This window comes from Siniperca chuatsi, linkage group LG1, assembly GCF_020085105.1.
Source record: "Siniperca chuatsi isolate FFG_IHB_CAS linkage group LG1, ASM2008510v1, whole genome shotgun sequence".
NCBI lineage: Eukaryota > Metazoa > Chordata > Actinopteri > Centrarchiformes > Sinipercidae > Siniperca > Siniperca chuatsi.
In genome coordinates this window covers 3,698,497-3,710,934 of record NC_058042.1, presented here as the reverse complement: position 1 = coordinate 3,710,934, position 12,438 = coordinate 3,698,497, and the positions used below count along the sequence as shown (strand labels likewise).

Sequence of the window (12,438 nt, the reverse complement as noted above, 5' to 3'; positions counted from 1 at the left end):
TGTTTCTGATATGTTTATTGACTCTGAACTGTTTAGAAGCACAAATGCAATTTTGGCCATTATATATATGAACATACCTGCCATTTATACGGACAACACATTACAGATTGGGCTTTTAATATGCTGTAAGTTTCCAAAGTTTGAAGCAATATGAGAACAGAGCTCACCATCTTCAGCTGCTCCACTGCCATTATTTCCAAAATTCATGTACTGCAGATTTCACAAAACAGGTCAGGAGACAGTGGAAGTGACACACTCTTTTTATTGGTTTAAGATCTTGCATTTTGAATCATATTTGGTCTGTGTTGCATTTCCATTTATTTTTTTTTTATTTCATTTAATAAAATCTACTTGCAGTATTTTCTTCAAGCAGTCGTGCTCTCAGACTTCAAACGCGCTGTTAAATAAATATCCCCATTATCTGTAGATGTCCGTACATATTGTGAATATGTTAGAAAGGAAGAAAGAGCTGATTATGAGAAAAAGGTTTGATTTTACAGTGAGGGAGAAACCTCCCAGTGAGGGAGACGGTGGTCTCTGATTTGTGGGACGAGGCAGCCACTGGCTGTTCAGTCCTCGTCATTACACCGCAGCAGATTTACTGGCGTGACTCCAACAACACGCCTGTTAAAACACCAGCAACCTCCAGTACCGGCGGTTTTAATTATTAACATCTCAACTGAATGATGACAGAATGACTTGCTGGGAAAAGAAAGATTATAAATTAGATGAATATATTTGTGATATGTGGTTGAACGTTACTAAGTACATTTACTCAAGCACTGTACTTAAGTACAAATTTGAGGTACTTATACCTTACTTGAGTATTTTCTTTTCATTCCACTGACAAGTATTGGACTTTTTACTCCACTACATTTGTCTGACAGCTTACTAGTTAATTTTTCATAACGCTACAAACACATGATGATCTTATAGACCATGATGCATTGCAGTAAAGTAGTGAAAATGAGCTCAACCTTACTGCTGTGCAATATACTCTGTTTTCAGTTAAATTTATTGATATTTATTCATACTCTATTACTGCTGTGCAATATCTTCCGTCTCATTATAATCTTAATAAGCTACACTTAACTTTACAGTTCATGCACTCTTACTTTATACCATATTATTATCATCAACCCGTAAATCCACTTTTTACTTCACACTTATTTTAATTTTATACTTATACCCACTTGGTACTTCATTTATCTGACCTGTATTATAGTGTATTATATATTTTTTGCTTAGTACTTCTGTTCCTGTGTGCACTGACGTGACAGTGAGCTGCTGTAACAAAAGAGTTTCCCCTCGGGGATCAATGAAGTATTTCTGATTAAACATCTGCAGCAGTAAAATGCAACACACACGTTAATGCAGCAGGAATATTAATCCAGAAACATCAGATATAACAGGAAAACACTGACAGGGAGCATTTTTCTGCAGAATGAGTACTTTTACTTTAAGTAGGCTTAATTTATCTGGTAAGACGTTTTGGTTTGCTTTAGGTTTTGAATGCAGGACTTTTACCTGTACTGGAGTATTTTCACTAGCAGTATTAGTACTTTTACTTAAGTAAAGTATCTGAATACTTCTTCCACCACCGGAAATTGGTCTCCATAGATAACAGCCCAGTTTTTTTTATTGATTTAAATAGCCTTCATCCCCTTTCCCCCCCCCCCTCGCTTCCCAGCCCGAGTATCCATGGTTACAGGTCTCATCCTGAACTTCCTGATCCCGAGAGAGCGGCTCCGGAAGTGACGCAATTCACGTGACTCAGCTCCTGCGGTCAGCTGATAAAAGTCGGTGGTTGAACAACAACAAGCCCGACTGCTCAGTCATCGCCGTGCCCGTGATATTGTACTTCTCCCGGCTGGCACGATGAGGATTTTGTTCCTGTTTGTTTTCGCGGCGCTAGCCCTGACGAACGACGCACTTGTTCGGTAAGAAGAAACGTTAACATGGAAGTGTTGGAGTGTGAACACTTCATAATAATGTGAACTAAAAACTAGCTTACAATGCAATGCAACTTACACAATGTGTTACCCAACACTTCACGACAGAAAACTGGGCTGGTTGCACGTAGAAAAACACAGAATATCTGTAATGTTAGCTTAAGGCGTTAGCTAACAGCTACTTATATATTCAGAGAGCTAACGTTAGCCAGCCGTCTGCTCCGTTCATGTGATCTTTTTCTTTTGTAATAATCTGTATTATCGAGGACAGCTGATCTTGTGACATGCAAACCTGTTCAGTTAATGGCCGCTGTGATCCCACCACTTCTCTGCATGCTGACAATCGAGATGTTTCCAGCAACCGATTCATTATTCAGGTGTATTTATTTCAAATCAGAGTGTCATTAAAAGCTTTGAAACAGGTCAACAACTCTGCTGAGACTGGAGCCACGAGAGGAGAAGAGCCCAGCAGTATTCAAGTTATTTACTTTTAAGTAAAAGTACTTATACCACACTATTAAAATACTCCATTACAGGTGAAATAAAGGGCTTGGCTTGTTCCCACCTTTTAAACTGTTGCTCGCCTGCAGCTCACAAAAGCAGCCACACCTCCCAACATGATTTGTTTTAGTACAGCATGTTCCCGTTTTAGTCATTTTATTTGCATAAAAGGTGGAAAAAAACAAACCTGTCATTTGAAAGTATTGGAAATAATCCATGCATTTGTGTATTTGCAGCTACAGTGGGCTGCTGTAATTCATTATACTATTCATGATTCCTCAGCCAGGTTGTAGTTTCTCCAGTGTTGCCCTCTTTACTGCTATAACTGTTTGACTTTACTGTATATTGACTATTTATTAGAAAGCACATTAACATTTGATGGATTAGTAAGTCTAATTGACAGGACTCAAATTTCTTGTCCCAACGCTGGATGTTCATTGATTGTAGCTGATCGCCTTGCCAGGTGCAGTGTCAATTGTCTGAAAGTGAATCGTCTGTGTGTTTTGTTATTTAAGATGCATCTATGCTGCGTGATTGTGACACTGATGATGGCTGAAAACGTTTTGTCTTCTGTAAATAAAGTGACTTCCTGTCAATGAGTGTGACCCTCCTCCGTCATCATCATCATCCAATATAATAAAAGTAACGCACCACTTATTTCTGAGTGCGTTGGAAACTCTACATGTAAAATAATAATAAACCGCATGAAGTCCCGCAGTACATTGCTGGATTGTTGTGCCGATATAGTAACGTTGTCTTTCAGGTGACAGATGACCTGCTTGAAATTAAGGCAGACGTGTGTTTGAACTTTGGGATAGTTTAACTTCTATTCCCTTGGGTTTCTAAACTCATGATGTTGCTTTTTTGTTTTCTGTTTTTGATTTATATTTTGTTGCTAGTATCCTACCTGTATCATATTTTGTGCTGAACGCTTTTGTTGGTAAGCGCTTTAACTTTAAAAGTGCTATATTTTAATCCTGTAATGTGCATTTGTAGTTATTTTTTGACATAGCCTTTTATAGACTAAATGACTAACAAACATTTGAATGTATTTGATGGATTCGTTGATACTGAAATGATTGTGAGTTGCAGCCCTCTTTAGTGGCACGTATCATGGAATGTGCTGAAAATATACATGATTACGTGGTAACCAGTATGACTTTTACAGCCTGCTTTTATAAAAGCCACATGGTAGCAATATGGCGGCACAGTGGTCTAGTATTTAGCGAACTGTTTCGGCCACAGTTGCTCAGTTTCATATTTAATTTCTTCAGGGGGAGGCGGTGATGAAGCCTAATGCAATTGGTTGACTCTTCATGACCTCATTACAATTGTACATGATAGATATACACGCAGCCAGTTTATTAGGTACACCTAGCCAAAACTAATGCAGTCTAATGCAGCAGTCCTGCAGTAAATCCTCCTTCATGAAGGTTAAAATGTTCAGTTTGTGTTGAAACTGTTTTAGAGAGGAGCTGATTCAACTGTGTGATCATTTTGGAGGATGCAGTTTGTGGTGCCGTTGAACTGTAATGCATATACAGAGAGGTGTTCCTGTTATTTAGCCTACCCTCATTGATTATAAATGGGTGTGTTTTGGTTACAGGCATTGCTGCATTATGTATAGTACTTTAATATTTTGCAGTACTGTGAAGGATATTGCTGTGCAGATGAGGATGAAGTATGTGGGCTAAATCGTATCTGCAAGGCCAACGCTTGTGTTGGTGTGGCCTGATAATCAGGCTGAATTTCCATTTCATTTTGTACTTCATTATATTATTCAAATCACAAAAAAAATCAGATGTGGGTGGCAGATTCAGAGATCTGCAACCAGGCTACAGATGAACGCACCTAAATCACTTTTTTACATTTCTTCACATGCAGAATTCCCTTAAAGAAGTTCCGTTCCATCAGACGTGAGTTGACAGACTCGGGGAGAAGAGCAGAGGAGCTTCTGGCAGACAAGCACTCCCTTAAGTACAACTTTGGCTTCCCTTCCAGTAATGGACCCACTCCAGAAACCCTGAAGAACTACCTTGACGTAAGCATCGCTCTCCAAACCACTGACCTGTGGACCCTCAAGTCTTCACTTTCCCTAATGCACCGTTCAGAAGCTAAAAAGCCAAGCTGGGGGGGGGGGCTGCAACAAAGGTTCTCTTGTGTTGTGGCCACCCCGACCCGTTTCTGTAAATCCTCCCAGCTGAATGGAAAATTAGACTTGCCTGTCAAAAGCAGTAAATCCTCTGCAAACACAGCTTTTTAGAAAGGCCGATGTAGACTAATATCAGCTTTTAACCGATGAAACGGAATGACAAGAGGAACCATATGACAGCTGAGTCAGTGTTGCCACCTGACCTGTAAGCCTCTTGGTCATCGTCAGCTGATAGGAAGTTTGTTTGCTCTCGGTTTTACTTAACGTGTTTGGCATTCACCTTTTTATCTTCAATAATGACATCAGTCAGCTCATTGTAAGGGAGGAAAAGAGCGTAAAAACATTTGAGTGGTTCAGGCTTTCAGATAGATCAAACACATCTAATAACTTGCTTCAACAGGTTGCCCCTTTTTTTTGGTGTTTTACATAAAATTAAAATTACCCTAGTGACTAGATTTAGACTGATATATTGGCTTATCACAGATATCGGTGTCATTATATCTGTCGGCCAATAAGTAACAAGTCTGCAGTTCAGAAATGCCAAACAAGTTTGAGGTCATTTAGAAACATAATCTCCTTTACATACTTTGTCCGCCAAAGAGCACCGACAAGTTAATTCTTACACTGTAAATGTCTTTATATGTTATGTAAGGATTCCTTATCAAAAATGTTTGTTTATGGGGGGAAAAAAGCTTTAAACACTGAAAAACAGCTGCGTGTTTTACCAGAAACAATGATACTAATCCAGAGACCTCACAGTGAACGGTCCTCACTGGAAATATTTTGTACCGACGAAATCAAAACTGATCAGTGGTTCCCAAATCTTTTTAAACCACGGCACAAAAAACACATACACGTGCAACATTTTAAGCTGAAAATCACACCATGGATATCTGTTAGAAGAACTTATTTTAATGAAGTAGGAAAGCTAATAACCCTGATGTGACATGTAAACTATTATTAATGTTAAGTGAAATATCATAGGCCTATTCTCAACCACCTTTTTAAAATTGCTGATTTTTGTTGCTGAACTTAAATTTAATGAGTAATTGGTTAAAATGTATTTATTCAATTTTGTTCAAAAGTAAAATTGGCTTACATGTACAGCTCCCGTCTTGTTCGTGTATACCAGGGATAGCTGTGGCATAACTGCTTATTTAATAGGATTTGTATTTTGGTGATTTCAGTGTTTTTGTTTTGTTTTTTATTGCTTATTTCTTCCATTTTGATATATTTGAAAACAATAGTCAATGTTGCCTCATTCATTGTATGGGGAAACTGTTTTAAAAATGTACAGTAAAAAGTAGAAGGGAAATGTTGCTGTTAAAATTTAATTTAATTTTTTTAATTTGAGCACCACGCCTTTTTGTATTGGGTTTGGGGCAGAAATCTCAAAGCCGGATGCCTCAAAATCTGTACCAATAATATCTAAACGGCTAGATACCACTAGAAGTAAGTGGTAAAGTATATGTTTTTATTTTCTGTAATTTGGGCAAAGCAATCTGCAATCACAGAATAAATCAAAAAGACATGCAGCTTTTGAATCCCGCTCAGAAAAAGGAACTTTGAGGCCTGGATGACTTGACAAAATTCTTTCAGCATGAAGGTTTTGCCCCGAGTGGCTTTCAGTCACATGAAACGGAAGTTTGCTTCAGCTCCTACATTTGTGGAGTAATCATTTGTTGTGTCACACTGTAACTGTGAAAGATAAGTGATTTATTGACTTGACTCAGTAATTTTTTTTTTTACCTGCGTCCTGCTAACAGTCGCTGACACCGACAGCTGTACGGCCTTATCAGCGACGATAATGGAACAGACTGAGCGATCGTCTTGTATTAACTTGCTTTGTCAGACGTTGTTGTTGTTGTTGTTTGTTTTAATCATTAGACCTGCTCAGTTTCTGACCAGGTTTCTGCCTTGAGGAATTATCGTAATCTCTTTTTTCCTGAACGCATAAAATCAGATCCAGGATTATGTGTTCTCTTAGTTAGATTTATTTACTGGTGGTTTTTTAAAGCCCAGTAAATCTCCACAAGCTTTCAATATACTGATGTTTTCTTTTTTTTTGACCAGGCCCAGTATTACGGCGAGATTGGCCTGGGTTCCCCTCCTCAGCCCTTCACTGTGGTGTTTGACACAGGTTCCTCCAACCTGTGGGTGCCCTCCGTTCACTGCTCCCTCTTAGACATTGCATGCTGTAAGTCCTACTGTGTGTCAGCTGTAAAATACCATTTCTACTCGTGAAAGATGTTCTATTTAAAGCTTCAACATTTCACCGACTCTTTTCTCCTCTTCACAGTGCTTCACCACAAATATAACTCTGCCAAGTCCAGCACGTACGTGAAGAACGGCACTGCCTTTGCCATCCAGTATGGAACTGGCAGTTTGTCGGGCTACCTCAGTCAGGACACATGCACAGTAAGCTTGTCTCGCACATTAGCATCACAGTAAACAGTAGTTTCAGTGGAGTTTTGAAATGTGAAATTCTCTAACTTGTGGGTATTTATTTAGATTGGAGACATATCGGTGGAAAAGCAGCTTTTCGGCGAGGCCATCAAGCAGCCCGGTGTGGCCTTCATCGCAGCCAAGTTTGATGGCATCCTCGGCATGGCCTACCCACGCATCTCTGTGGACGGGGTGGTTCCGGTCTTTGACAACATCATGAGCCAGAAGAAGGTGGAGCAGAACGTCTTCTCCTTCTACCTGAACAGGTGGGGAAACGGGAAAAGTTGTAGCATGTTATTGACTTGTAGAACCTGCAGTACCTTGGACTTCTGTTCATTACAGTCATCTTTAACATGCTGCTGTTCAGTCAGTCCAGGCTGTATTAAAGCCTGTTTGCTTGTAGGAAGTAGATATGGTTCACATGTAGCCCTTTTCCACTGCAGGATCCTGGGACTTCCCTTAACTGAAACTTAAACCATGCGTTTCCACTGTACTTCTCAAATTGTGACCTGTTGGATATACGTCATTAAAAGGGCTTCAGCGGGACAGACTGCCATTTTATGTGCTGTTTGGTATGCGAGTGAAGTAAATTACGGTCAGACACCAGTGGAATAAGTGGTACTGATGATGTTTATGCTGGTCCCAGGTCGTGCTGGGCCGGCACAAGCCAGTTGGTGTCCCAAAACAGCGTCCAGTGCATCAAACCACTTCATAATTTTCTATTTGCTCCACTGCACCCATTGTGATCCTTTAAATTTCTGTAATCTTGTTTTTTCCTGCCTTGTTTGGCTGTGTGTTGTGCTGAATGTTGAACTTGCATTTTTTTCACCATCTTCTGATCGGTGCTAAAATTTAGTTCCAGGAACTCGTCCTCAAAGCAGGCTGACAGTGGAAACAATTTCTGTTAGTTTTGATGCGTTTCTGCAGTGGAAAAGGGGCAAATATGCAGTTTAAAAGCTGCATTACTGTCCACATGCTGCCGTAAAAGCCAGAGACAGGAAACACTTTACGACTGCACACTGGCCTGGTAGAACTGACAGTGTACAAGCTGCTGTCACTGGTTAATGGTAACCGTGTCGGTGCAGAGCCTCTGATAACAGTAGTAGATAATGATAATGTGCAGATTGATCATTCTCACGAACGTGGTCATTACATTTGGTGAAAGAAGAGAACATATGACAACACTTCTTGTCCTTTATCTGAATTTAGTGTTGGAACATTAATATAGAGATGTTTGTATTACTGTATGAGGTATGTTCAGAAATGATTAATTTAACTTTTATTATGCTTTATTGGATAATTTCAAGATTCGGTACTGAGCACATTTTAACATGCATAGATATTTATTTGGCGAACTAAACAAAAATGTCATAATGTAGTACATTAGATTTAGAATTTAAAGCTGCACTAAGAATCTTTTTATATATATTTTTTTTTTTTATATTAACATTGGGTGAACTGACTGTGTAATATGAAAGGGGGTCACTCGACTCTGCAGCTCTATGAAGCATTTTAGCATCTTTTAGCTCACAGTCTTAGTTTTCCAGCCTTCCTGTATGGTTCAGTCTCAGCGCTCTCATCATCTTCATCTCCAGCAGCAGCTGCTAATAAACCCACTGTACACTACCTGTTCAGCACCAAACAGACAGACAGACATAGGAAACTTAGATCCACCAGCTGGACAGAAACACGACTCCAAATGAATGCTAATGTTGCTTCATGTCTGCTGGATGTTTAAAGGGACAGTTCACCCCAAAATTAGAAATACATATTGTTCCTCTCACCTGTAGCGCTGTTTATCCATCCAGATTGTTTTGGAGATATCAGCCGTAGAGATGTCTGCCTTTTTTTTTCTTTTTTTTTTTCTCTAATATAATGGGACTGTATGGCGCTCGGCTTGTGGTGCTCAGCAAAACAATCTAGATGGATAAATAGCACTACAGGTAAGAGGAAAAATATGTATTTTTGCTTTTGGGGTGACCTGTCCCGGTGCTTTAACTATAGAAATGTTTTGGCCTTAAAAGCATGTGAACCCTGGCACCAGACTAAAATAGCTGAATAAAAAATGGATAATGGAAAAAACAATACTGTACTAAGTTCTTGAAGAGCTGCTTCACCCAAATTACAAAAAATACTTTTTAAAAACAGTTTTGTTTACTTAAACCTGTTATCCAGCCCCGACGATGGCTGTGATTTCATTTGCTGTTGGTTTTTTTTGTTTTTTTAGTTTTTTTTTTTTTAGTTTTTCATTCAACCCTTATTTCCAATGATGTCGAGAGTACAAAACAGAATAAATACACACAAAAATAATTTAAGAAAGCAGACAGCAACAGAGCACACTTACAGTCAAGTGCAGAGTAGTTTGTAATCATGGTTTTAAATTGATCGACAGGTACAAATGTGTTGAGTTTTTGTGTGTGTGTTGTAAAATGTTCCAAGTGTGTGCAGCACAGAAACTAAAAGTAGTTTTCCCAAATGTAGTGTTTGCACGCAGGACAGCATCACTAGAACGAGTCAAATAATGACTGTGGGACCAGATTAGGGAAGTGATATACTGTGGCAAGTTGCCTTTTTAAGGGCTTTAAAATAAATAGAAACCAATGCCTGTCACATCTGACTGTTGGAGATGACCGTGAGTCTGCCATTGTCATAGAAAGCACTTCAAGAAAAATGAGTTCATGTCTTCTGTCTCGTCAGGAACCCGGACACCGAGCCCGGCGGTGAGCTGCTGCTGGGAGGAACCGACCCCACATACTACAGCGGTGACTTCAACTACGTCAACATCACCCGGCAGGCTTACTGGCAGATCCACATGGACGGGTGAGTGCTCGAATATTACACTAAATGAAACGCAGAGATCGTGATATTGAGATTATCATCATTCAGATACATCAGGCACGTTAGTGTTTCTGTGGGCTTTAAAGTTGTAAATTATAGTCAGTCATAACCAGTCAGAGAAACACTAAGGGGACAAGCGGAAAACTCTGGGAAAGTGTTTGAGACTGTTGAGAGATTAAATATTAAGTAACGATTTATAGACCGGTCATCTGACAAAATATTTAACGACACTAATTCTCACTATCGTTTGCTGTCCCCGTCTTCTCAGATGTGAGCATTTTATGCTTTTCTTTGTTTTTATATAATTATAGATGAAATGTATTTTAGATTTTTGAGTGTTGGTCGGATAAATCGAGCTATGTGGAGACATCACCTTGAGCTCTGGAAAACTGCGTTAGGCATTTTTAGTTAGTTGAAAAAAATAATCACTAGATAAGTGAAAATAATTGTTAGTTGCAGCCTTAATGACATGCTTGTTTTAGTGCATAATTTCCAAACCACCATGACACAGTGATGCTGTGATTGTACTTTGAGTACTGAAGTGTGTGTGTGTGTGATAGGATGACAGTGGGCACCCAGCTGAGCCTCTGTAAGAGCGGCTGTGAAGCCATCGTGGACACCGGGACGTCTCTGATCACCGGCCCCTCCGCGGAGGTCAAGGCCCTGCAGAAGGCCATCGGAGCCCTTCCACTCATCCAGGGAGAGGTGAGAGAAACGGACCTCATGCGACCGCTCCCTAACCCGCTGACAAAACGAGCAATTCTGACGACATCACCTTTTGGCATTTTTTGTTTTTACTATTTTCTGACATTTTATAGACCAAACAATTAATCGAGAAAATAATCATCTGATTAGTCGATGATGAAAATAGTTAGTTGCAGCCCAGTAAAGATATAATCAATCTTGATAAGTGTGTTGAAATAATAATGGTGACATTCAAGTGAGTTAGGTTTAATTTCCTTTTTTATTTTTTAATTTGTCTGGTGTTTAATTTGAACTAACTGGCAACAGGTTTCATTGTACATTTACTTTATTTTTGTTGCTCTGTTTTTCAAGTGTTACTGTGTCCAAATACCACTGTGGAATCAAATCAAATGTCGGCTACAAAATAAATGCAGTTTCATACCTTTTTAATTTTTATTTTCCAGTCATGTCCGTTTGTAGTTTAAAATAATGAATTTAATAATTCTGTGTGTACTGACAAGTGATTTCTGGTTGTTTCAGTACATGGTGAGCTGTGACAAGGTCCCATCGCTGCCTGTCATCACCTTCAACGTGGGCGGTCAGTCCTACACGCTGACCGGAGAGCAGTATATCCTCAAGGTGAGACTGTGTGCATGTTGTTTTATTATCCAGCAGGGGGGGACAGAGAGAGAGACCTCCTGCGGTAACAATACAACACTGTGCCTGTGTTGTGTCATTTAAAAAAAAAAAAAACTAAAGTGCGGCTTTGTTCCACTCGGCAAAGGCAGGAGGAGGTTTGTTGTCTGAGGAATGATTACACAGAGATCCATGTAGTTGCATTCCCAGATTTCAGCAGCCCTGTCTCTGACTGTGTCTGTCTCCTTCCAATTATTCAGGTAAGTCAGGCTGGAAAGACCATGTGTCTGAGCGGCTTCATGGGTCTGGACATCCCCGCCCCCGCCGGGCCCCTGTGGATTCTGGGAGATGTATTCATCGGCCAGTACTACACTGTCTTTGATCGAGAGAACAACAGGGTGGGCTTTGCCAAGGCCAAATAAGCACATCCTGCGCTAGAGCAACATGTTCAAGTGCAAAGCTAAAAAAAAAAAAACCCAAGTAACACAGATCCAAATCTGTGCCGCACACGTTTTCTGTTGCTTTGCAATCAAACAGTATTTAGCAATAGATTTTGTGTATAGCCTGAATGCACTGATTTTTGAAGAATTTGTACGATTTCCAGCAGTTTGTGAAACAGATAGATTTGATGGGTCGTACGTGATCAGGGATCAGTTGATTTGTATCGGTACTGCCCGTTTTAAGCATCCAAGTGATCTTTCTTTTAAAATCAGGGATTTGTTTTAAACACTTAATTTGCGTTTTTAGGAGGAAGTCGTTCCTCTACTACTGACTTTGAGATGTATCTCTGTGATTGGCCTGAATAAACAGTTTTTAAAAGAATCTGTATTTACTGTGTTTATAATTAGTAAATGCTTGGCTAAAAAGCAGTGAGCCTCACCTGGTTTGTAGCTCCTCTTAGATAGTTCTCATGGAAACTTGCCTTAAGAGTACTCCACCGATTTTTAGCATATTTACTCGTTCTACATTTTCGGACTCACGATGCACAGATTAAAACAAAAAGGATCAAAATGGATGCTGCAGAACCAGAGATATCTATTTTTTTTTCTCCACACATTTTTCTTCCTTGTCAAACATGATAGTGCATTACCCACAATGCAACTGTTCTGTCAGAGATTGAGGTGTGTTATGCTAGTAGCAGCTAATGTAGCCTGGAGCCTGCAGCAGAGATGAGGAGCAGCTGCAGAGGTCTGGTGAGCTCACTTCTCGACACCAACAGATTAGTTTCAT

The 12,438-nt window shown here is 39.7% G+C and overlaps 1 protein-coding gene across 1 annotated transcript; it reads left to right on the top strand.

Annotated features, from left to right (window-relative positions):
• Positions 1-1,775: 1,775 nt before the first annotated feature.
• On the top strand, positions 1,776-12,030 carry ctsd (cathepsin D). The gene is made up of 9 exons (XM_044197122.1): positions 1,776-1,940; positions 4,338-4,494; positions 6,679-6,802; positions 6,905-7,023; positions 7,117-7,316; positions 9,748-9,870; positions 10,449-10,593; positions 11,113-11,211; positions 11,469-12,030. The coding sequence occupies exons 1-9, from the start codon at positions 1,879-1,881 to the stop codon at positions 11,628-11,630; spliced, it is 1,191 nt and encodes a 396-aa protein (XP_044053057.1). The 5' UTR covers positions 1,776-1,878; the 3' UTR covers positions 11,631-12,030.
• Positions 12,031-12,438: the final 408 nt, after the last annotated feature.

Coding starts and splice junctions, on each gene's coding strand:
- ctsd (XM_044197122.1), top strand. CDS start 1,879: ATGAGGATTTTGTTCCTGTTTGTTTTCGCGGCGCTAGCCCTGACGAAC. Junction 6,803..6,904: donor CCTCTTAGACATTGCATGCT/GTAAGTCCTACT, acceptor TCCTCTTCACAG/TGCTTCACCACAAATATAAC. Junction 7,024..7,116: donor TCAGTCAGGACACATGCACA/GTAAGCTTGTCT, acceptor GTATTTATTTAG/ATTGGAGACATATCGGTGGA.